Source organism: Euprymna scolopes, chromosome 4 (genome assembly GCF_053919585.1).
Source record: "Euprymna scolopes isolate OS-2025 chromosome 4, ASM5391958v1, whole genome shotgun sequence".
In the NCBI taxonomy this organism is placed as follows: domain Eukaryota; kingdom Metazoa; phylum Mollusca; class Cephalopoda; order Sepiida; family Sepiolidae; genus Euprymna; species Euprymna scolopes.
This window is the reverse complement of record NC_136485.1, coordinates 95617434-95642646: the sequence shown is the minus strand read 5'-3', so window position 1 is coordinate 95642646 and position 25213 is coordinate 95617434. Positions and strand designations below refer to the sequence as shown.

Sequence of the window (25213 nt, the reverse complement as noted above, 5' to 3'; positions counted from 1 at the left end):
ATGTGTGCGCGTGTGTGAGAGAGAGAGAGAGAGAGACAGACAGACAGACAGAATGTGTGTGTGTGTGTGTGTGTGTATTATTGTTTACACAACTAATAAATTCTCGACTAGTTGCATTAAGCAAGTAGAGTGACCTCCCTTTGCTATTGTTACCTACACCGGGTGAAGATAAGGCAACGTGCCGAATACAAGATGTATCGGACTATTTTAAAGCGAAAGGAAAGGCTAGTGGAGGTGAATGTAATAAGATTTTATGTAAGTCTGCACCATATAATCGCACTATGTTAAATACCTTCAAGTATGTTTGGAAAATCTAATAATATGTTTATATTGTGTTCTATGAGACAAGGGTTGCCTAATCATATTTTTAGAGCGGGTAACCCCCCCCCCCCGATCTTACGTAAAAGAATATTTTATCGTGTAACGGTACCATATTTGCCCTTGGATTCACTTTTTACGTTGTTCTTGCAAATATTTTTTTGTTAATTTTGACTAAAAAAAAAAGGTATAAAAATGTTATTTGTGTGTACTTGTAGTTAAAATTACGTAGCCTATATTTACAATATGAACTATGCAATGCATAGTCTATGCATGTTTATGGAACTTTCTGGCAAAATATAAAGCTAAAGTACCGCTTTATTTTCTAGAAATAATAGCCTAAAAAACAACCCCCTTTTTTTTTTTTTTTTTTTTTAGAAAGTTTTAAAGTCTAATGGGTATGTTTTACAATAGACAGCAGAATAAAAAGTGGTCAAAAATCAAATATAAAACAAACAAATGTTATCAAAGTTACTCTTCTACCTAACTAGATAAGTTTTTTTTTTTTTGTCAATGTCAAGATTCTTTCCAACTCCAAAAAAAATCGTTACTTCGGTGCTTCTTCAGTTTATTGCTGAAATTGAAGACGCCATTTTTTTCCACGCACTTGCTAGTAAAATTTAAGGGATATATCATTATCTGACCGAACGATTACTTCCAGAAAGGGATAGACGAAAGTTTGTTTTCAAAACGAAAACATCACACTGGCCGGTTACCACGCCAGCTATGTGTATTTGCGGGATATGAACCTGCCACAAAATCAGGTTTTCTGGTAACCGTTCCTCATATGCGGGAACATTAATTCCAGTAATAAAGCGGTTCATAAGACCGGGAACGACAATAGTGTCAGATTGCTGGAATGCCTATGACAATCTGGCTCAGGAAGGATTCTACCATTTGCGTGCGACACCAGTATAATTTTGTGGGCCCAATTACAAGTTCAACCACAAACCATGTTCAGCGTATGTGGTGTGAGGCAAAAAAAAAAAAAAAAAAAAATTAGAATGTGGAACTCATATCTAGCCGAATTTATGTGGCGACAAAAGTTTGGAGACAGTCCGCTAAGAAGTATGTTAGAGTTGATTAAAGAACTGTACCCACTTCCCAGTTAAAGAAAAAAGAAAAAAAACAATTATTTAAATTAATTTGTTGTTTAAATTAATTTGTTTGCTCGAGAAAAAAAACAAAAAAACTATTTTATTCAAATCCAATTTAAAATTATATTTTTTACACAAACTTTTCAATCAATGTTTTTACAATTATTTTGATAAATTTTTAAACCCTTATGAACATGTCATTTCATTTTCTGTTTTTAATAATAATAATAAAAAAATGATCCATGAAAAACTTTCCCGTTCTCATTAATTAAATCGAAACATTTCCAATTTTGTTTTGTTATTTATTTGCGTGAAAATTTTTTTAGTATTTCCCTTTCCGGAAGTAATCGTTCGGCCAGATAATGATATATCCCCTTAAATTTTACTAGCAAGTGCGTGGAAAAAAATGGCGTCTTCAATGTCGGCAATAAACTGAAGAAGCACCACGACTTCTTTCATAAAGTTTTTTTATTGAGTTGGAAAAAAATCTTGATATAGACCGTTTTTTGTGTGTTAACGTATTTTAAAGCGTTTATTCGGTTCGAAAAACAAGTGCTGAGTTGCAACAAGATGGCCGATACGAAGATGCCGTCTTGGGTGTGTCGATAATGGCTCAAAACTCAGAAATTAAACAAAATACTGAGAGAAACACACCCAATAACATAAAGAAAACAGTTGCCTTTGGTAACATTTATTTGTTTTTTTTTTTTGGGGGGGGGGGCATTTTTTTTTTTCATTCTGTTGTCTATTGTGAGCTATACTCTCCTTTCCATGTCCATGTTAGTTGTCAATTTATAATTTGAAAAACTAAAAAACGAAAATGATCTAATAACTTTTTTCTTTTTATAAAAATTACAAAAAGTATTGCTTCAAACATAATCTCTATTTTTTATGTAAGTCTTTCGTATTTTTTTTTATAAAGTTTAGAATTGATAAAATGGCGTCAAATGCAATCTATAGTCCCTCCCCTTGCCTAACTTTAATGAAAAATACTCGTCTAGTTGAAACTACTATCAATAATTTCCCTTACTCCTTTAGCTGTGCCTAAACCTAATCGTCGATTCAATGAACAAAACTTCTTTCTTAAAACTGTATGGCCGTTGAACTCTCTTTTGTTTCCCTACTTTCTAGCTGACTTAAATAGTCATCTTCAAGTTCTTGATGAGCCGTCCCCTTAAGTAATCCAAGTTACCAAATTTCCACTAATAACAATTATTACAATATTGTACTCATTAACCCTTATCCTCGAGTGGCCTCCGGGCCTTGATAAGTGGTAACTCCTTTGAAAAAAAAAAAAAGAAATCGCAGCAATTTGGATTCGTTCCATTCAAGTTCAGCCATGTTAGATGGCGAGTACATTTGTGAACTTTTCTTGCAAAAGTTGCATTCATTATCTTTTTTTTTTTTTGTGCTTATGTAGAGGTACTATGCTATTTTAAAAAAACAAATAGTATTTGCAAGTAAATTCAGATTTTGCAGTATCTTTTATTAAATTGTTAGGTGTAAATATAGAATGGAACAACCTCCCCTCCTCATGTTAAGAATGAGTTTCTAAATAATAACATCATTATTTCAGCATGGTATCTTCTCTGTATAAGTATCATTTTTAAAATTAATTTTTAGTACTTGCAATACATGGTCACCCAGAGGATTTCAGATCTTAAAAAGTCCATTCTGAATATTGACGGTAAATCCCAGTTCAATCTCGGAAATGGTCGAAGCAGTTTACAATTTTAAAGCTGCTATTATTTTTAGGAAGTTATTTTTTATTTAACTTTATTTATTTAAGGCGTTATTTTATTTTATTTTTAAACCTAATTTAACTTTTCACATGCATAGTTTCTTCTGCTTTTTTATTTTTGTTTTCATGATTTTAAAATTATAAACTCCTTCGGAAATTTCTGAGCTTGACTAAGAATTCTCCTTCGGTATTTGAGGTTAGGGTTATGAAATCCTCTGCTGATTCCTTACAAGTACGCTTTGTTTTTTATATAAAGAAATAATTAAGAAATCTTCTTTTGTTGATTTTACAATGTTGGTCTTATATATTTTTCAGTGAGAACAACCATATATGGTGCCTTCAAAAGTGGCAAGTTGTAAAAATAGATTATTATAGTATCTTAACATTATGTCGCAAGTTCATAAAACACGAGCTAAGGGTCAGCACACCTCAAAGGTTGAATTTATACTGGGTGGCATTGCCACCTCTGGTGCTGGCTTTTTTACAAATCCTCTTGAAGTAGTGAAGACCCGGATGCAACTCCAAGGTGAGTTAAAAGCCAAAGGTCAATACCCAGTTCATTATCGTCACGTCTTCCATGCCTTTTACACAATTGCTCGCAACGATGGCATCAAAGCTTTACAGAAAGGACTTGTACCAGCTTTATGGTACCAATTCTTTATGAACGGCGTTCGACTAGGAACTTTTCAAGCATTTGATAATATGAGATTTACCCGCGACCGAGATGGACATGTCAGTTTTTACAAAAGTGTATGCATAGGAGCTTTTGCTGGCTGTGTTGGAGCCATTGTCGGCAGTCCTTTTTATATGGTAAGTAAAAGCAAAGTTAATATTTTTATATGCTAAGTAAAAGCAAAGTTAATATTTTTATATGCTAAGTAAAAGCAAAGTTAATATTTTTATATGCTAAGTAAAAGCAAAGTTAATATTTTTATATGCTAAGTAAAAGCAAAGTTAATATTTTTATATGCTAAGTAAAAGCAAAGTTAATATTTTTATATGCTAAGTAAAAGCAAAGTTAATATTTTTATATGCTAAGTAAAAGCAAAGTTAATATTTTTATATGCTAAGTAAAAGCAAAGTTAATATTTTTATATGCTAAGTAAAAGCAAAGTTAATATTTTTATATGCTAAGTAAAAGCAAAGTTAATATTTTTATATGCTAAGTAAAAGCAAAGTTAATATTTTTATATGCTAAGTAAAAGCAAAGTTAATATTTTTATATGCTAAGTAAAAGCAAAGTTAATATTTTTATATGCTAAGTAAAAGCAAAGTTAATATTTTTATATGCTAAGTAAAAGCAAAGTTAATATTTTTATATGCTAAGTAAAAGCAAAGTTAATATTTTTATATGCTAAGTAAAAGCAAAGTTAATATTTTTATATGCTAAGTAAAAGCAAAGTTAATATTTTTATATGCTAAGTAAAAGCAAAGTTAATATTTTTATATGCTAAGTAAAAGCAAAGTTAATATTTTTATATGCTAAGTAAAAGCAAAGTTAATATTTTTATATGCTAAGTAAAAGCAAAGTTAATATTTTTATATGCTAAGTAAAAGCAAAGTTAATATTTTTATATGCTAAGTAAAAGCAAAGTTAATATTTTTATATGCTAAGTAAAAGCAAAGTTAATATTTTTATATGCTAAGTAAAAGCAAAGTTAATATTTTTATATGCTAAGTAAAAGCAAAGTTAATATTTTTATATGCTAAGTAAAAGCAAAGTTAATATTTTTATATGCTAAGTAAAAGCAAAGTTAATGTATATTTGAATGAGTCTTTGTTTTGGATTAGAATTTCAATTCCATACTTGTATGCACTCATATTTGATGTTTGATTTTATTCTGTCTTAATAGTTTTCGCTGACTTAGTAAAAGGTACATAAATATCTGGCAGTAGTTGGAAATTTAGTGGACTTTGCAGCTTTCACTTATTTTTGCAACCCACTCTCATGCTGGATAAAGTAGTTTACGAGTAAATGAGTAAACTAACACAACACAAGGAAACTTATGTGTGTCATCTTTTGACAAACATAGCAAGTTTGTCAAAAGTTGAAGTAAAAAAAATATTCATCTGAACAAGGAGGAAAAACAGTAAACAACATTAACAAACAATATTTATTTGCACAAATAAAAATAATGGCATGAGGAGGAAAAGAGTATGTAGTGAAAGTTTGGTCATACAACATGCCTTAAATAAGTTTCCGGACTTTTTTCGTATGAGCACTTTTATTGATAGGGCACACATGAAACTCTAATCCCCTTCGAAGTAATCTCGTCTGGCTGCAATGCACTTGTACCATTCCAACAACTTCTTGAAGACGTCATGGGTGTCCTCTTGTATAAGCGTGTCACTGACCCGTGTCACAGCCTCTTTCATCTCTTTATTTGTCTCATGACGGCCTCTAACATAAGCTGTTTTGAATCCATTATCTCCCTTTAAGTTACTTTTAACTAAAAAGTTACTTTCTTCCTAATTTCCTCTTCCAGTTGGTCTTTACTTCCTTTTTGTAACCACTGGCAACATAACACACCTCTTTCTTCTTTATCTACCCCCATCCCCGGCATCAATGGTATGTTTTACTCATTTCTTCTTCTGGATAATGTGTTTGTTTACTTTATCATGCAACATGACATTTCATGTTCCATTTATTTATGAACATATTTGGGCTTTCAATTTCTTTAACTCCTCATTTATTGTTATTACTTTTACTTTCTCATACCTGTCATTTTTTCTTTTTCAATTTTTTATATGTATGAATTATGTATTAGTCTTTAGAGTCGCTATTTAAAAAGTTTTTTTTTTTTTAGAATAATTTACTGACTGAAGTGTAGGTGTGTGCGATGACAGTACATTAGGTGTGTTTTTATATATATTCTGGCTTTTTTGTTATTGTGATGTATGTTATTAGATTGACATCACAAACCTTAAAGTAAAAGTCAAATTTGCTATACAATGAGGTATGTAGTTGGTAAGAAGTGAACACTGAGTAGTAAATAGGCTTATCGATTGTGACATGTTTTTGTTGATTTCAGGGTTAAAGTAAGGTTTATTCTCTTAATGTTAGGAATTCATTTATAAATCAGACAGGAAATAATTAAACTGCATTATTTTACTTTCGTTGTAGATTTTTGGAGAAAAAATTAAGCATGGCTACATCATCTCCTTGGCGACGTTGTTTAAACAGTCCAAATGTGTTTTGCTGTATTTTCGGGGAATATTCAGTTGCAATCGAACAGAAAAAGGATCAGTGAATTTGTGAAGTGTGCTTATCTTGTTTACTTCAAAGTAATGCTGGATGATGAAGATAAGGAATGGGTAACCTATATTGTATGCAAACAATGTGTTGAGCATTTTTGACAGTGGACAAAAAAGAATAGAAAGTTACTCCGCTTTGGTATTTCAATGGTCTGGCATGAATCGAAAAACCATTTCGATGACTGCTACTTTTATGCAGTCAAAACAAAGGGAATCAACAGGAAGAACACGAATTTGTTGATTTATCTAAAACTCAAGTCTGCAATAAGTGCCAATTCCACATTGCAATGAAATTCCTGTTCCAGTGTTTAAAGGCTTACCTGAATTGGAATTGCCTAGTTCTGAAAAATACCTCTATTTTGTCCACTGTTTCAGATGTAAGTTTTCCTCCTTCTTCACTACCACAGCTTTTTTCTGAAGGAGAACTTAATGGTCTGACTAGAGATTTAAACCTTTCCAAAGAATCTTCTGAATTTTTAGCTTCAAGAAAAAATCTACTTCAGTCTGAAACTTTCATAACCTTCTATAGAAAATGTCATATTGAATTGTTGCCATGTTTCACTTAGGAAAACGACATAGTATATTGCAACAACATTGCCGGCCTGCTGTGCCAGCTTGGTGTTGAACAGTATTATTCTCAAGATTGGCACTTTTTTATAGACAGTTCCAAAAGAAGTTTAAAATGTTTTCTTCTTCACAATGGCAACTTATATAGATCAGTTCCTCTAGGCCATTCAATGTCCCTCAAAGAAAAATATGATGAAAGCAAATTTGTTCTCGAAAATATTTCATACAGACAGCACCAATGAATCGTATGTGTCGATTTGAAAATGGTTGGGGTTCTCCTTGAGCTACAGAATTTCCGTGCTTCTTGTGTTTATGGAATAACAGGGCAAGAACAGAGCACAGTGAACTGATTTCTGGCTCTCAATATTCTGGCTTTGGTGGAGCATTCCAAAATTGTTTCCTCCTCTTGACATCATGAAACAGTTTGTGAAGGCTCTTGAGATGACGATTGTTTCATTTGCATAAAAAAGCTGGCAATTGTTTCAAATATATTTGCATGAAAATAGAAAAATTAAAAACTGGAATTTTTGATGGACTCCAGACTCGAAATTTAATGAAGGATACAAATTTCTGTAATTTTATGAATCTTGCAGAATTAAGTGCCTGGACGGTGTTTACGAATGTAGTAAAATTCTTCTTGAGGAAAAATTAAGACATCCAACTACAAAGAGCTTTTTTAAACATTACTCATAAGTCTCCATCAACCGGGTGCAAATATGAGCATCAAGTTACATTTTTGCACAGCCATCTTGCTATTTTCCAGAAAATTTAGGTGATGTGAGCAACAAGCAAGGGGAGAGCTTCTATCAGTGACATGGAAGTTCTCTATCAAGGTCATTGGAATGCCATCATGCTTGCAGATTACTGTTGGTCTATCAAGCATGATGATGCCAGAGCACCCATTCTAGAAAATCAGTAAAACCTCAATTTTGGATGGTGATGTCTATGCTTAGCGTTTTTTACAACTTCAATCTTTCTGAATATTTTGGTGTGATTTCATGAATATGTGTCTTATTTACATAAAAATATTGTTTCTTCGATTTGCCTTCTTTTCTTGTAGCTATCATCTTCCTACAGAGGGAGAATATTCAATAGCAGAAAAACTAGACCTGATAGAAAAAAAGTGACAGCATTTCTGGAATAATTGAAAATTGACAAACAATTGAAAATTGACAAATTTTTTTTTTTTTGTTAGCCAGTGTAATTTTTTAAAATTTGTGCTTAGAAATCACAAAGTTCTCAATCAATTAAGGAATGACATCACCAAATCGATCTACTGTTGCATTGTTTGATGTAGAATTGCATCATGGACAAAAGTACAACATGGGTGGTCTTTTGCAATCAAATATGCATAAGCTAACATTTGAGCAAAAAAAGATTATTACAACTAAATAATGCAGGCTGTCAATAACAGAGTTGAAGAAATTTTTTTCCTAAATGTGCCAGGAGAAACTGGTAAAAAATAAAAAATAGGCTCAACTTTATTTTGTAAATGACAAGAAATATTTTAATAAGAACTTTTCAGGAAAATAATGATATAAAAATAATTCCTTCCATTATTAAGTAACTTATAAAAATGTTATTAAATTTGATAATTATCCAAATTTTGCAAGATTTTAAAAACAAATCAATATTGAATTAGTCATTATTTTACATATTTTAGCGATATTTGTCATTATCCTATATATTTGTCCTATCACTTCACTGTTTAGAAGTGTCACAAAGTCAACCCTAACCTCCTTTTAACAAGATGTTATTTTAAAAAGTTTTCTGTTCAATTTTTCATCGAATTATTACTGAGAACATACTAAACTTTTATGTAAAAAAAAAAAAATTTATTATGCCTTCATTCTTTTTTGTGGACTGTTATTCTCATCTTCATAATTGTTATTGTTTCATCATGTTTCAGCCAACTCATCCTCTGGCCTTCTTCAGATGATTAGCCATGATGGGATAGCAATACTGAGTCCTTTATCTTATCTCCAGCAGTTACTGCCTTCCATAGTTGTTGTCTCATCACATTTTGGTCAACTAATTGTCTGGCCTGCTTGGGTACAATTGAAACTACTATCTTAAGACAATACTCACCTGGAACCGTAGATACTCAGTGACCCTATCCACTGTGCTACAGACCCTAAAGAGTAATCAAGGTTGGATTTTATAGTCTTATAAATCCAAGTTTGTGTTCTTATCTGATCTTCCATTGTCAGGTACCGAATGGTATTTTTTTTTATTTTTGGAATCCTTTGAGGCTTCATTAATTGTGCATTCATTCTTTTTTTAATCACCTGAAGAAGGCCAGAGGATGAGTTGGCTGAAATGTGGTGAAACAACAATTATGAAGATGAGGATAACAGTCCATCAAAAAAAGAATACACAAATTATGAAACATCATCTTAAAGGAATCCGCCCCACCCCCCCAAAAAAAACAAACTCTGGAAATTTTAATAATTCAACATTTTTAAATGCTCACATGATTATACATGTTTATAATCAGTCCACCATATTAGTATTTCTTTTTAGTAAATAAAAGACAGTTCAATTCATCTCACTTCTTTATAATCAGTCTACCATATGTGCTACCAAATGATGTTGTTCGCAGCAGAAATTATTGGAGCTCAATCCATCGCACTTATTTTGTTGGTTTACTAAATATCTGTTTAACATTTCAGTTTTTACAGATTTCCAAATGATCTTCTGGAAGAGGCTTATGTGACTTTAGTTCTGTAGCCAGAATTTTTGTGGGCATAAATGATAGATGTTCTTTAAAAAAGTTTTCTCATTTTTTTTTCATTGATTTATTATCGATATGACACTAAACTTTTATGCCAGAAAAATATTGAAAAAATGCTCACATACATGTTCATAGCAAAGTCAGTCTTATATATATTTCCTTTTTGTCTTTTGTAAACATCAACATTTTCATTGTCTTTCTCTAAGTTTAAATGCCCCATAGAAGTTCAAGCTGGAAGAAACTCAGGCTGAACAGGCATCAGTGAACGAATGATTTAAATTCATGAAAATGAAACAGAAAAGTGATGTGCAATCAGACTTGAGGATGCACGATTGTGGATTCAACAATCACATTCTGCATCCTTAGATTTTCTTCATTCTCAACAGAATAAATATGGCAGGCTGAGAGTTGCTGAAGCAAGTCAACGAGAAACAGCAGATCAGCATCAATCACAGGTCCAAACTCAATAATCATGGGATTGGGATTGCCTTCCATTCTGATACAACTTTGCTGATGAGTATAGTTTGAGCTTCCATGTTCTCATTGCTACTATGACTGAAGTGTGTCCCTTTTTAATGGCTCTGAAATTTTCAGGAGAAACAAGAGGAATGTATTAAATTAAACTGCCTTAACTTTAGGAACTATTAGGTTGGTGCAAAAATAATTTTGTTTTTTGACATTCAAATTCCAAAGATAATAATTTCTTTTATAATATACTTTATTAATTAAAATAAGAATCATTAGAATCAACACATTTCTGCCAATGAGAAACAAGTTTATTTATCCCATTAGCATAGAAATCCGGAGTTCTGGAAGCAATGAAGTTATTGAGGATTGATTTGGCATCATCTTTGCTTTTGAAGCATTTTACGTGCAGGAAGTTGTAAAAAGTGATAATCAGTGAGCGAGAGGTGAATATGGCGGATGAGTCAGTTTCATAGCACAATTCGTTCAGCTTCTGCAAGGTCAGTTGAACAACATGCGGGTGAGCGTTGTCATGAAGGAGAATTGGTTCCTTCGTTTTGACCAATCTTGGGCACAACGTTGGAGCTTCGGGTGCATTTGATCAATTTGTCAGCAGTACTTCTCCACCGTAATCGTTTTGCCAAGATTCAAGAAGTTGTGATGGATGAGACCGGCTGCAGACCACCAAACAGTCACCATAATTTCTTTTTGGTGTCATTTCAGCTTCGGGAAGTGCATCTCCGGCATTCAACCACAAACGTTGCTAGATGTCGTAGAGGATCCACTTCTCATCACAAGTTACAATCTGCTTATGAAATGAGTCATTTTTGTTGCGCAGGAGTGTAGAAGACACCTCAAAATGACGATTTTTTTTATTATTGTTCAATTCATGCGTTAACATTTATCCAACTTTTTATCTTTATATGGCAAACAACTGTTGAGTGATTGACCTCGAGTTCAACAGCGACTTCTCGTGTGGTTTTGTGAGGATCAGCTTCAATTAAGGCTTTCAAATATTCATTATCAACCACAGTCGGCCCTCCGTGACCGTTTTTATCCTTGAGGCGCTCGTAACCATTGCAAAGTTTCTTGAACCACCATTGTGCCACATGTTTGTTAGTGGTTCTTAGGCCAAATGCATCATTGATATCATGAGCTGTCTTTGCAGCTTTTCGGCCTAGTTTGAACTGGAACAAGAAAATCGTCCAGATTTGAATTTTATCCATGCTGTCGAAAAGCCTGCAAAAAATGAATGAAGAGATTAAGAACGGTAATGGATAACACAATTCAATAGAGCGAAAAATGTGCTTATAAATGATATATAAAATGGCTATATATATATATATATATATATATATATATAATCTATCAAGGATATAATTCAGAAATCATATATACATAGGTAAGAAAACAATATTGTTTTTGTAGTAACCATAATACCAGAATCATTAAAACTTTGCTGGGTATACTGCTAAATCAAGCCATTTTCTATCTAACAGGAAATACAACTCGTGCTTCCAAATGGCATCGTTCACTGCAAGCATTATTACAGCTGATGTTTTTCATTATTTGCTAATGAGTGTATTTGTCTTTACATTACAAAATTCTAGTGTTTTTCCTTTTCTTTTGTCGCCAATGTAATTTGTCTTTATGATACAAAATTATAATATTTTTTTGCTAATAAGTGTATTTTTGTTTATTTTTGATACAAAATTATAGTGTTTTTTTCATTGCTAATAAGTTTACTTGTCTCTACGGAGCAAAATTCTAGTGCTTATAATTTTTTTTTGCTAATAAGTGTATTTGTGTTTCGTATACAAAATTATAGTGTTTTTTTTTCATTGATAATAAGTGTTCTTGTCCTTATAAAGCAAAATTCTAGTGCTTATAATTTTTTTTCTAATCAGTGTATTTGTCTTTATACAAAATTATAGTGTTTTTTATTTTTCATTGCTAATAAGTGTATTTGTCTCTATGAAGCAAAATTCTAGCGCTTATTTAAAAAATTTTTTTTTTGCTAATAAGTGTATTTGTCTTTATGAAGCAAAGTTGTCTCTACTCGCCTCTGCAAGAACCCCAAAGTAAATTTTTTATGTTGTTTTCATCTATTTCCTTTTCACTTTAAAGATCACTTAATTGAATGCAGTATATTTGCTATGGTGAATTTTTTTTTTTTTTTTTTTTTTTACTTACTTGTGTTCTGTTAAAATGTTACAAACAATAGTGCAACATTTGACTTGATTGTATTGTCTGGTTCTTGTTCTTGGTTGAAGAAGTAATTTTTTAAATAAACTGTTTAAAGGATTTACTTGTTATTTGATGTTATTTTGAATTGTTTTCTGTTTTTTTTTCTATAATTGTACATTTTGTTGCCCTGTATTTCCAAATTTTTTATCCTCATATGTGTCATTCATTCATATATATGTTATTTCTTCAGGTAAAAACACAACTCCAAGCACAAGCTGTTAAAGTCATTGCTGTTGGCCATCAGCATCAATATATTGGAATGGTGAAAGGTCTTTCAAGTATTTATCAAGAATTTGGTTTAACAGGACTGTGGCGTGGAGTTAGTGGTGCTGTTCCCAGGGTCACTATAGGCTCAGCTATTCAGTTGTCCACATTTTCTACTGCCAAAGAAGTTATCATTGGTTTTCAGGTAATGAACCCAAAAGAATCTTCTTTTTTTTTTTTTTTTTTTTTTTTTTTTCAATTTAGATTAACTGGAGAGTGTGATATAAAGACGTGATATAATAGGGTACAGTGGGATACTAAGATTTGATTGATAAAATAGATTATGTGATATAGATTTTTGATATAATTATGAGTTATATTGAAATTCTTAGCTGCCAAATTATTTAACTCTGTTTAAGATTTCTTTTTTTTATTTTGCAAATGTTAATTTATTTGAATTAGTCCACCATTCTTGATACACTTTGGGGGTAGGGGCAGCAGAGATATTAGTTTACTTTTGGCTTTATGCCCATGTGGTAATTAATCATGTATTATATTTTTGAAGAACTTGTATCAGCCATAGAACTTTTCTATAATAGATTTAGCCATACAAATCTCCAATAATATTAGCATCAATAGATGATTGGCATGGCTTGATCAACAATTATCATGCCAAGACAACTCACACATTTTATTAACGTTTACAAAATAAAAATTTAAAATAATTTTTTAATATATTTCGATTTTATTTTTAATAACCACTGTTGGAGTGTATTAATCAGCAAATTATTTTATTTGAAAAATAAAAAAAGAAATCAGCAAAAATCAAGTAAAATTCACAAAATGAGACAAAACGAATTGCAAAAAATTGACGGCTATTTTAAAGTTAAAAATTTGAATATAAATCAGTTCATGGCAAAAGGAAATGAACAATGAACTTTCCTAGGAAATTGAGACCACCAACTAGCTAGTGACTGTTGGATTGAATTAATAAATGGTTTAAAAGTTTATTATGTGGACAGTCTAAATGATTAAAAGAAAAGAAATTTAGAAATATCACTTTGGGGTAAAAGCAAAGTTCTCCATATAATCTGTATACAACCATAAAACTAGTAATACACACGGACGAAAAAACGCTTTGGATAATCACAGATTTCAAGGTAGTTCTACTAAAATAGCCATATTTTTTAAACCAAAGCACTTCAAGTCTTCAAATTACTACTGTTTTGTTCGGAAATGAATATACTTTCAAATGAATTAATAAATATGAATGTACATTATATATTTTAAGAGTTTTAAGCAAATAAAGTGATAAAAATGTGAACGTCATAAAATGGCGTTTTCGGTAAGGTTTTGTAATGACCCCCCCTGTTTTCTAAAGGTCCGTACCGTGATTGTATGAAGAATTTCGTCATGAAATTTGGGAACCAATTAGAAGAGGTGTTAATCTTAATACTGTCAAGTGTCCGAAATATTTTTGACCATTTCTTTTTTTGTCGTGTTAAAAATAAGACTTTAATATGACGAGTATTGAACATTTTGAAAAAAAAATTCTTCGGACACCCAGTAGTAAGTAAATCAATCTTTTTACTATCTTTATCAATTAAAAGTATTGTTTTATGTTGAGTAGGACCGCGGTAATTGATAATTTAAAAGGACCTACCCGAAAAAAAAAATTGTTTATATTTATCGAATTTGGTCAAATGAAGTTTAAGCAGCAGCAGCAGCTCCAGCCTGTAGAATCAGCGATAGCACAGTTGTAAACAAACACGCGTTCTTTAATTTTTATTCAAGAACGAATTAAGAAAAACATGAAAATATGAATATAAATGTTCTTATATTTAATTAGAGCTATTTTGTTATCAGAATAACATTAGTTTAGAACTATTCGGTTTTCAGAATATATAATAACAACAATCCTAACCAATTCGGCATTATAAATCTGTTGCAATTTCTCACAAATCTCGTCAAATTTAAAAACATGGTTAAAAAAACAAAAACTTTTGTAGATATATAGCTTGCATGCACTTTTATTCTTTAAATTAGTTTTGAACAGCGAATTAAAACAATGTTTTACTGCGAACAGCCACAAATGTTTTTTTTTTCAAAATCAAAATAAGTATCAAAATCTCGTTTATACATAGATTCGAAAAAGTTGTCAAAAAACAAATATATAACAAATAAATGTTATCAAAGGCAAGATAAGTTACTTTTCTACCAAACTGGATATATTTTTGTGTTTTTATTCAATGTAACATGTTTATTCAGCTCGAAAAAAATACAGTGTTTACCGTGGAAAATTAAAAATGGCGCCCGGCCCGACTCTCTTTGACACGGTAAGTTTGAGAAAAGGAGTTAAAAATAAAAAAAACTATACAAAATACTGTTAAAAACTCACCGAATATATGTCAGCCTATGTCACGGTAACATATATTGAGCGAGTTTCTAGCAGTATTTTGTCTACTTTTTTATTTTTAACTCTTTTCCCCAAACTTACCGTTTCAAGAGAGTCGGGCGCCATTTTAAATTTTCCAAAACATCGGTAAACACTGTTTTCAAGCTGAATAAACATGTTACATTAAATAAAAACACTAAAAAATTATCCAGTTAGGTAGAAAAGTAACTTGCTTTTGATAACATTTATTTGTTATATATTTTTTTTGACAACTTTTTCGAATCTATGTGCATAGTAATACAAACCCTCAAAATCTATATCAATATTCTTGAAATTTTAAAAGCAGTTAGAAAACACATCAAACTACAATTAGGAAGCTTTTTATTTCGTTATTTTTTTTCTACTTATTAAGCGAAAGATATTTTTACAACCTGCTCCAGCGTAGTATAAACGGCCTATGGAATTAACACCTTCAACCTCGAAAATAGAAATCAACAAATTTTTGAACGCTCTTTTTGAAAAAAAGCTCTCTTAACTTCACCTCTAATACAAATTATGTGTGGCAAGTCTCCTCCTAAAACACTCTTTAACCCTAACAATAACACTAAGTTCGAGTGGCAAGCCCCCCCCCCAACAAAATACCTCTGTAAGCCACATACAAGCATCTAAAACAAACAAACAAAAAATAGATCCTTCCTTAAAGAAAAATACACATAAAAATAAATTGGTTAACTGTCCTAAAATGCTAGAATGGCCAGGAAATGATGAATTATTTTACATTAAATTTTTGTGAAACTAACCGCTCCCCCCTCTAATATTGTTTTTGTTAGCTTTGTCTCTGTCAAGTTTTCAGTATGTTCACACATAATTTTCCTTAGCCCTACAATTAATTCAAAGTCCGAATGGCAACCCTCCCCATATTCTCATTGCATAGAAACCCTCTTAAAACTACACATAATCATCTTAAAAAAAAAAAAAAAAAGCATGCATATTTTCCCATAGAAAAAAAAAAAACAGTTAACTGCCCTAAAATGCTAGAATGACCTGTAATAGGAAATTATTTTACATTCAATTCTAAAATAATTTGTTTATCTTTCATTAAAGTTTTTCATGGCATTTTATACATAATTTCCTAAAAAGGTAGAATCACATTTTGGAGGGGTGGTCAGAAGGAGTTGAGTTGGGTTAAACAGAAGGTGTTAATCTACAATAATACCAAAGAAATATTGCAATATATTCATTTTTAAATGGTCTTATGTTTAGATTTAAGTTTTTTGTACATAAAGCACATTACAATTCAACTTTGAGTTCTGCAACTTCTTTTCTGTTTATGGATACATGGCATTTTTAAGGAATTGCTGCATATTTATGCACATTTACTGCAGATTATTTGGAAACCATAAACTTTGGGAGATTTTCAGTTGCATATTCTGATTCCTTGTACAAAAATACACTTATATGGTAAATTTCATTTCTTAGTCTTGTGTTTTAACAAAGATATGACATTTTTACTGAAAAAGTAGTGTAAAAAATGTGACGAAACGCATATGGTCTTAAAGAGGAAAAAATATCCAAACGTGTGAGGCACAAAAATAGCCATAACTTCCTTAATTTTAATCAGATTTAAAAAATTTAAAAAGATTCTTTCTTAGCTCATCAAGCTCTTTCTATGCATACCAATATTGTAATATTTCAAGCTATTTCAATTTTTTCATGTGTATTGCTAATAAAACAAACTCTAGAGGAAAGGAAATTGTATTTGTTCATAAAAAGAGGTCATCAAATCAAATTTATTAAAAAAAAAAAATAATAAAGTGCAACAACCCATATAAAGAGGATGAGTCATTCCTTATTATATTATTAGTATCAGCTGCACTGATACTAATAATATATGTATGTATTCTGCAACACCCAGAAGACTGATTATAACTTAGCACTTTATCCATTGCACCTGACAGATTCATATTTTATAAAGTTTTAAAAATCTGACTTTTTTTTTTTTTTTTTTTTTTTTTTTCAGATTTTCCGACCACACAGTTGGTTGAATGCATTATTTGCTAGCATGATCAGCGGGATACTTGTCACCTTGTTCATGACTCCCTTTGATGTGGTTTCAACTCGTCTTTATAACCAAGGTGTCAATCTCTCAGGCAAGGGACTCCTCTATACAGGACCAATTAACTGTTTCTACAAAATTTTCCAAAAAGAAGGACTTTGGGGCTTTTATAAAGGTTGGGGACCTGTTTTATTTCGCATTGGCCCCCACACAGTTCTTAGTTTAGTATTCTGGACTGAGATTAGAAAATTATACTTTCAATTTTCTGAAAAGTGTTAAATAATTAAAAAATCCAACCTGTTTGTATGAGTAATATTTACATTGGCAAAATTTCAGATTATTATTATATCAATTATTTTTAAAATGTTTTCTTGTTTTGAGACTCTTATCTTCTATTACAAAGTCATTATCAGAAAAATTTATCAAGTGAAACTTCTTTTTAAAAATGTCACAATGAAAATGCCAGCAGCACTTCTGTTTTCTTGACACAAAAGCAATTATAATAATTGACGTAAAATTCACCAAAGAAACAAAATCATTGGTGCTCTATTTACTTCTGCTGCTCACTCAAAACCATTAAAATTGTTTTTTTTTGTATAGTAGAACATTTCAGATATGTTCTTATTGGTACATTTTAAAAAGATCATGTTATATATGAATACATATGGATAAAATGTTAAACAAATGCCTATATATTTTATAATAAAATATTTTTAATTACAAATTTAAACAAAAATACTTATTAATGAATACATTTTGTAAATATTTTAATTATATATATATTGTGTAATTCTTATAAGTTGTTAAATCTCTTCTATATTATTTTTCTGTAAATACAATTAATTTTACAATATTAATAATTTAGAGTTTTCCTTTATTCTAATTTTGAATTTATAAAAAAATGTAGTTTGTCAAAATTATTATTGTCACTTTTAATGAAAGTCACTTTGACATATAAAAATGTTACCAATAAAGAAAAGAAAAAAATGAAAAGAGAAAAGACTTGGTGGATAGAAACAAATAAATAATTTTATTAAGAAAAGAATTTAAGAATTCGTATTTAAGAATTCAGGTGATAAGTCATCTCCCTCTCAGTATAGACCAATAAGTCTCCTATGCGTCATGAGTAAGTTGCTGGAATCCATATTAAATAAAGAAGTAGTCAACCACCTCAGCAGAAATAATGTTCTTAGAGACATGCAATACGGTTTCCGTTCTGCCAGATCTACAGTAGATGTGCTAACGGTTATATCTCATAGGATTAGTGAATCTCTCAACAAAGGCTTCCTTTCTAGGGCAATTGCTCTTGACATATCAAAAGCCTTCAACAAGGTATGGCATAAGGGCCTACTTCACAAGATTTTCAGCTACGGTGTAACTGAAAATGTTTTCTCAATCATTAAATCATTTCTCTCTGATAGGCTCATAAGAGTAGTGGTTGATGGGCAGAAATCAGAGGCCCACAGTATTAATGCTGGAGGCCCTCAAGGGTCCATCCTGAGTCCAACTCTCTTCCTGATCCACATCAATGATCTCCCAAAACACATACTTAAATCATTTGTTGTTCACAAGTTGTCTGCTGCTGATGACATGACCATCTATGGCAACACATGACAAAGTCCTCTCTGATTCTCCCTCCTCTGATCTTGAGTGTGTGGTACATTTAAAAACCAAGCTCCTATCTTTACATCATCAATGCTCTGATCCCCATCTAGCATCAATTGAAATGGATGGCTCTTGTCTAGGGGAAGCTCCATGTTTTGATAAGCTTCTGGGCTTGACCTTTACTCCTGACCTGAAATGGAACATGTACATCAAGTCAGTTGCCAAGGTTGCTGGAAAAATGGTAGGATCCTTCTACTGCTCTAGAAGATATCTCACTGCAAGTATGTCCAAGGATGGAGTACTGCTGCCACATCTGGGCAGGAGCTGCTAAAAACAGCCTCTCCTGCCTTGACAGAGTACAAAATAGGCTTTGTGAGTTAGTGGGGGATGCCCTTTTCTCTTCCCTGCAACCTCTCTCCTACAGGAGAGACGTTGCGAGCCTATCTTTGTTTTATCGTTACTTTCATGGCAAGTGCTCATCTGAGCTCCAATCTCTGGTTCCGCCTCGCCAATCTTTCAAGAAAAACACCCGTCTAGCTGAAACCACTGTCAAAAATTTGCCCCACTCTTTATCTGTGCCAAAACCAAAATGTAGATTCCATGAACAAAGCTTCTTTCTTAGAAGTGCATGCCAGTGGAACTCTCTTCCGTTTGCCTGTTTCCCACCTGACTACAACTTGGATATCTTCAAGTCCAACATAAACAAATTCCTGATGAACTGCCCCCTTAAGTAAGACACTTTATCAAATCTCCAATACTAATGATTACTACGATACTATCCTATTGATTAATGTACACGCAATAACCCTTATCTCTGAGTGGCTTCTGGGCCTTGATAAATGGTGACTACCTTGTAAAAAAAAAAAAAACTTAGAGCCCCCCAAAAAGTTCACAAGTTGTCTGCTGCTAAAATTTTGCTAAAAGTCCTTTGTGGGTAACAATTATGCAAGATAGAAAGAAAGAAAGATGTGTTAAGTAGGCCCTTTTTTTTTTTACTTACTACTGTCATATGAAATTTTCAAACCAACATAGGATTTTTTTTAGAAAGGTCGAAATACTGTAGCTAAGTCAGAAAGAGTTCACTTCCTTTGTTTGCAATTTAAGCTTACATTTTGTAATTTTTTTTTTTTTTTTAAAATAAACATTCTCTCGAATAGATTAGTTGAAATATCTGCAGACAAGATAACTTATTATCTGAAATAATGTTCCGAGAGTGTACTTTTATAGCAAAGAATTTATTTCCTCATTTACAAAAATACACATAGTTCTTCGTATAATAATGTTCTCTGAAAAGACAAGAAGTCCAATAAAACAAACTTCCTCATTCCTTCAGAATAGAAATATTTTTTTCTTTTGACTTAGAAAAACTGCAGCTTAAGACGTATCCATTTTCCTCGGGCCTTAGAAGAAAATATCTAGTTATATGATAGACACTTCCAATTCAATCTTTCCTAATGAAGATCTCACCTGCAAGCTGATATTTTTCCGACATATTTAACTGCCAAGTCCTCGACAGATTTCTTGGATTCACTTGAAGTAGATTTCTGTTAGCGAGATATGAATTTGTCTGGTAACTTAGACGCAATCACTTCAACATTTTAATGTCTATATGGAGAGAAGATAGAACATCAACACATTTCAAGTCCCAACTGCCAACTTCAGCTTGAATTTTATCACAAAACATGGGAATTCACCGAGCAATCAACAGGAAGAAATTAGTCACATGACATCAGCAGCAATGAAGCAAACTGAAGAGAAGGGAAGAAGAGGGGAAAAAAAGAAGAAATATATCCCCCCCCCCCAATTGCCACACTCTCCTAAAAAGAAAAAGAAATCCTTCTACTCAGCACCAAAGAAAATCAGGATCTCTTTCGCTTAAAGATCTGCCAGATCTGGATGTGACAGTGTTAACATCTACATTAATTCTCTCTTTTAGAGAATCACTAGTTTCTTCATCAGAAAAAGGAACCTGATAAGAATGTGTAATGGAAAGTTCTAAATGATACAGATGTGTCAAAGAATGCTCCTGAGAGACACCATCACTTTTCTTGATCATAGCAGATCTAATTAAATTATTAATACCAGTAGTGATGAGGTACCGAGTAGATGAGGCTCGTCAACTTGGGAAAGTAGCTCATCTAAGGGAAAGAAAACCCTGATTTCAAACTTCTGCTGCCCTGCAGATTACTTCAACATAGGAAAGGCTAAGTGAGTAAATCCCGACTGAAAAATCTGGAGTGGAGCCTCAAAGGCAGTCGATCCTTACAAAAGACTTTCCAGCAACTCCTGCAACAAAGCTGGCACCAACTGTATTGGTTCACCTCTCCGTTGGATCCTGCAAGAGAGAGAGAGGGGTCCTGACGAATTGGGCATCCCAGGTCCTCCATAACTTTTTGCCCAGGCCTGCGTCCTGGAGAGGTCACTCCAGTGCCGTATTGCGGAAGCACAACATGGGGAGTGACAGTTACTGGTTAAAAGTCCGGAGCTTATTGGCATCAGCTTGGATGCCTGGAGTTAACTCCTGTTGGTGGGAGGGATCTAAGATCCCATCTGGCTAGCTACTGCCTGCCTCAAAGCTGAGCAGCTGCCAGTCAATAAGATGAGAGAGTGCCCGGAGTATAGACCAAACCCGAAAAGTGGTCTTTAACCCAGCACTATTCAAAATCAAGAAACGAAAGTTGCCAGTGCTGAAACTTGCAACTTGGAATGTCAGAAAAATGTGTCCTGGCTTGTCTGATGACCTACAAAAGATTGACAACACCAGGAAAACTGCCATCATCCACCGCGAATCAAAGAGACTAAACCTCAACATAGCAGGGCTTCAGGAAACACAACTCCCTGACAATGGTAGTCTCAGGGAGAGAGACTACACCTTCTTTGGCAGGGTCAGGAAACACATGGGCACTGAGTCTATGGTGTTGGTTTTGCTGTCCACAACTCCTTCCTACAAGCCATTGAAGTACCCCCTTCCAGCACACCAAGAGTCCTTTCTCTTCATCTCTCCATTTCCTCCAGACCAGCCTCAATTCTTAACATATATACCCCCATACTCTGCTCTTCAGCTGAGGCTGAGGACCTGTTCTATGAGGAACTGGAAGCAAAAATACAGCAGACCCCTGCAGAGGAGCATCTATTTCTACTCGGTGCTTTCAGTGCCTGGATGGGAGCAGTCTATGCCTCCTGGCCCGGATGCATGGGCCATTTTGGTGTTGGCAAGCTAAACAAAAATGGCCAGCGTCTCCTTGAGCTCTGCTCATTCTACGACCTCTACCTCACCAACACCTTCCCCACTAAGCTCCACCATAGAGTGTCCTGGAGACATCTCAATTCTCGCCATTGACATCAGCTGGATTCTATCATCACTCACAGATCTCTCCTAAACCAAGTGTTGGTTACACATAGTTTCCATAGTGCCAATTGTGATACAGACCACACTTTGGTCACCAGCAAATTGTGCTTTCTCCCTAAACATGTCCACGGCTCCAAGCAGAAAAAATGCTTTGCCAGAGCCATCAATGAAGCCCTTGTGGATTGCCCAACAGACAGTGCCACATTGAGATGGAACCATATCTGAGAGGCAATATTTCAGACTGCCTTTGACACTTTTGGTAAAAAAGAAAGAAAACAAGAAGACTGGTTTGAACTAGAACCTGCCATTGCCACAAAGCGTGATGCCCTCCTAGCCTACAAAAGAGATCCTTCCACAAAGATGCTCACAGCACTTCATGCTGCTTGATGCGATGCACAGAGGATTGCTAGGTGCTGTTCCAATGTCTACTTGCTCATACTGCCAGAATATCCAGCTTTCTGCAGACTTGGGAAATGTGTGGAGAATGTATGAGAAAATAAAGAAGGCCTTTGGTCCAAGTGCCATCAAGACTGCCCCACTCAAATCAGCTGAAGGCCAGATTATCAATGACTGCAGCAAGCAGATGGAAATGTATGCTGAGTACTAGGACCTCTACTCAAGGGAAACCATGGTCACCAAGCCAGCACTTGAGAGTATCTGAGCACTCCCCAAAATAGACGAATTTGATTTTCCACCCACCATTGACAAGCTCAGAAAAGTCATAGACTCCATATCCAGCAAAAAAGCTTCAGGCAGCAACAACATACCTCCTTAAGTTGTAAAGATGGCAAAAGAGAGCTCTTTCCTAGAGCACCTCCATGAACTCCTGCTACACTGCTGGAAGGAAGTAACTGTACATCATGACATGTGTGACACAAAGATCATCATGCTCTACAAAAACAAGGGAGAAAGGTGTGACTGCAACAACTACCGCGGCATTATTGGTAAAGCCTTTGCCCACATTCTCCTCAACAAACTCCAGACCGTCGTTTCTCATGAGTTCTTCCTTGCCAGGGAGATGACTCACAAAAACATCATCTTCTAAATTTAAAAATACAGAATTTTTGTAGAAAGAATGGACAAATGCATAAGGAGTAATTACTTCTAAACTTGAATCATCAGAACAGCGATAAGCTAAAGGTGGGCTTTCCTGAGGCCACAATCCTAGTTGATGATAGGTCAGCTGATGGTCTACTTGTGTTGCATGTCTAGTATTCTGCATGACCTCTTGTTCAGCTCCCTCTTACCTAAACTGAAACCCTTTGAAAAAGAAATGATGACAGTACAATAAAAAATTAAGCTTAAACCAGGCTTAGGTTTAAACAGATTCAACTTGCCTCTTCCCTATAGGCTTGCATTTACGAACATCCATGGACTAATTTAGCTGATGTTGAAGCATTTCTCCTGACAAACACCCCAGATATCTTAGCACTAAGCGAGACTAACCTACACTCCTCCATCCCCTCTAACTACTTTAACATGCCTGGATATCTCCCACTCTGCCGTAAGGACTCTGACAGACATATGCACGGACTTGGAGTCTACATTCGTAATACCCTCCCCTTAACTAGAGAAACAAACCTAGAATCGGATGATCAAGGCTTTATGTGCTGTAGACTAAACATGCAACATAACATTAGCTACTTTTATTTTCTCTACCGCTCTCTCTCGACCCAGAACTGCACCATAATAAACAAAGTCTCTGACTTTAATGTCCACCACAGAAACTGGCTTGGATTGTCTACTTACACAGATGCAGCGGGCAGCACAACACATAGCTTCTCTATATCTCACTCCCTATCACAAATGGTTACGTTTCCAACCCGTTTCCCTGACCAGCAAGAACAACACACATCACTTCTAGATCTGTTTTTGACCACAGTTCCCGATGATTGTATAACAAATGCCCACAGCCCACTTGGGAACGCTGATCATGCAGTGATAATGGTTGAAATCGCCCTAAACTCTAGAGCCAAAACTGAAGAGCCATTGCTCAAAACAATGAGATATTATAAAAAGGCTGTCTGGGAAGCCATCAGGGATCTCATCAGAGATGCCCCATGGTGAAATATTTTTTCTCTTCCTGCTGAACAGTGCGCAAATGAGATCACTGAATGGTTCAAAACGGCAATTGAAGCACATGTTCCCATGCGGAAATTTTATAGCAAACCCCATTCTCCCCAATAGTTTACTTCTACTTGTGCAACTGCCATTGCTCAAAGGCAGCATGCATACCGCAGATTCAACCAACATAAGTTCAGTTCAAACAAACAGAAGTATATAGAAGCTAGAAGTAACTGTAAGAAAGAAATAACGACAGTTAAGAGAGAATTTACTGAAACCACCAAAAAACGCATCAAAGCACAAAAATTAGAAACCCGTGATTTCTGGAAAATCTACAAGTGGCTTTGTCTACTAGCCAAAAGACCAAGTAGTTTTCTACTAGGCATTATCTCCTTATGTTAAGCAACGTTGAACTTGGTTATTATCAGATGGGTGACTACTTGGGAATACCAAATGTTTAAGTAGCTCACCAAAGGTTGAGCAACATTGAGCTTGGTCAACATCAGATTGGTGAATACTTAGGAATACCAAATGCTTTATATAGATAATAAATGTTAAGCAACATTGAGCTTGATCATTATCAGATGGGTGACTACTTGAGAATACCAAATGCTTTATGTAGATCATCAAAGTTAAGCAACAATTGAGGTTGGTCACCGTCAGATGGGTGACTACATGGTAATAGTAATTACTTTATGTAAATCACCAAAGTTAAGAACATTATGCTTTATGTAGATCATCAAAGTTAAGCAACATTGAGCTTGATCATTATCAGATGGGTGACTACTTGGGAATAACAAATGCTTTATGTAGATCATCAAAGTCAAGCAACATTGAGTTTGGTCATTATCAGAAGAGTGACTACTTGGGATTATCATATACTTTATGTAGATCACTAAAGTATAGCAAGATCATCATCAGATAGGTGACTACTTGGAAATACTAAATGCTTTATGTAGATCACCAAAGTTAAGCAATATTGAGCTTGGTCATTACCAGATGGGTGACTACTTCAGAATACCAAATGCATTATGTAGATCATCAAAGTTAAGCAAGATTGAGCTTGGTCATTATCAGATGGGTAACTACTTGGGCATACCGAATGCTCTATGTAGA

The 25213-nt window shown here is 33.7% G+C and overlaps 1 protein-coding gene across 2 annotated transcripts; it reads left to right on the top strand.

Moving 5' to 3' along the window:
* Window positions 1-87: 87 nt before the first annotated feature.
* LOC145269005 (solute carrier family 25 member 35-like) lies at window positions 88-17381 on the top strand. 2 transcript variants are annotated; one of them, XM_080124595.1, is made up of 4 exons: window positions 88-255; window positions 3472-3966; window positions 12615-12833; window positions 17044-17381. In XM_080124595.1, the coding sequence occupies exons 2-4, from the start codon at window positions 3544-3546 to the stop codon at window positions 17356-17358; spliced, it is 957 nt and encodes a 318-aa protein (XP_079980721.1). In that variant the 5' UTR covers window positions 88-255; window positions 3472-3543; the 3' UTR covers window positions 17359-17381. The 2 variants fall into 2 exon arrangements, with proteins under 2 accessions (XP_079980721.1, XP_079980722.1); XM_080124596.1 differs by lacking the exon at window positions 88-255 and adding an exon at window positions 287-2099.
* The last annotated feature ends 7832 nt before the right edge of the window (window positions 17382-25213 follow it).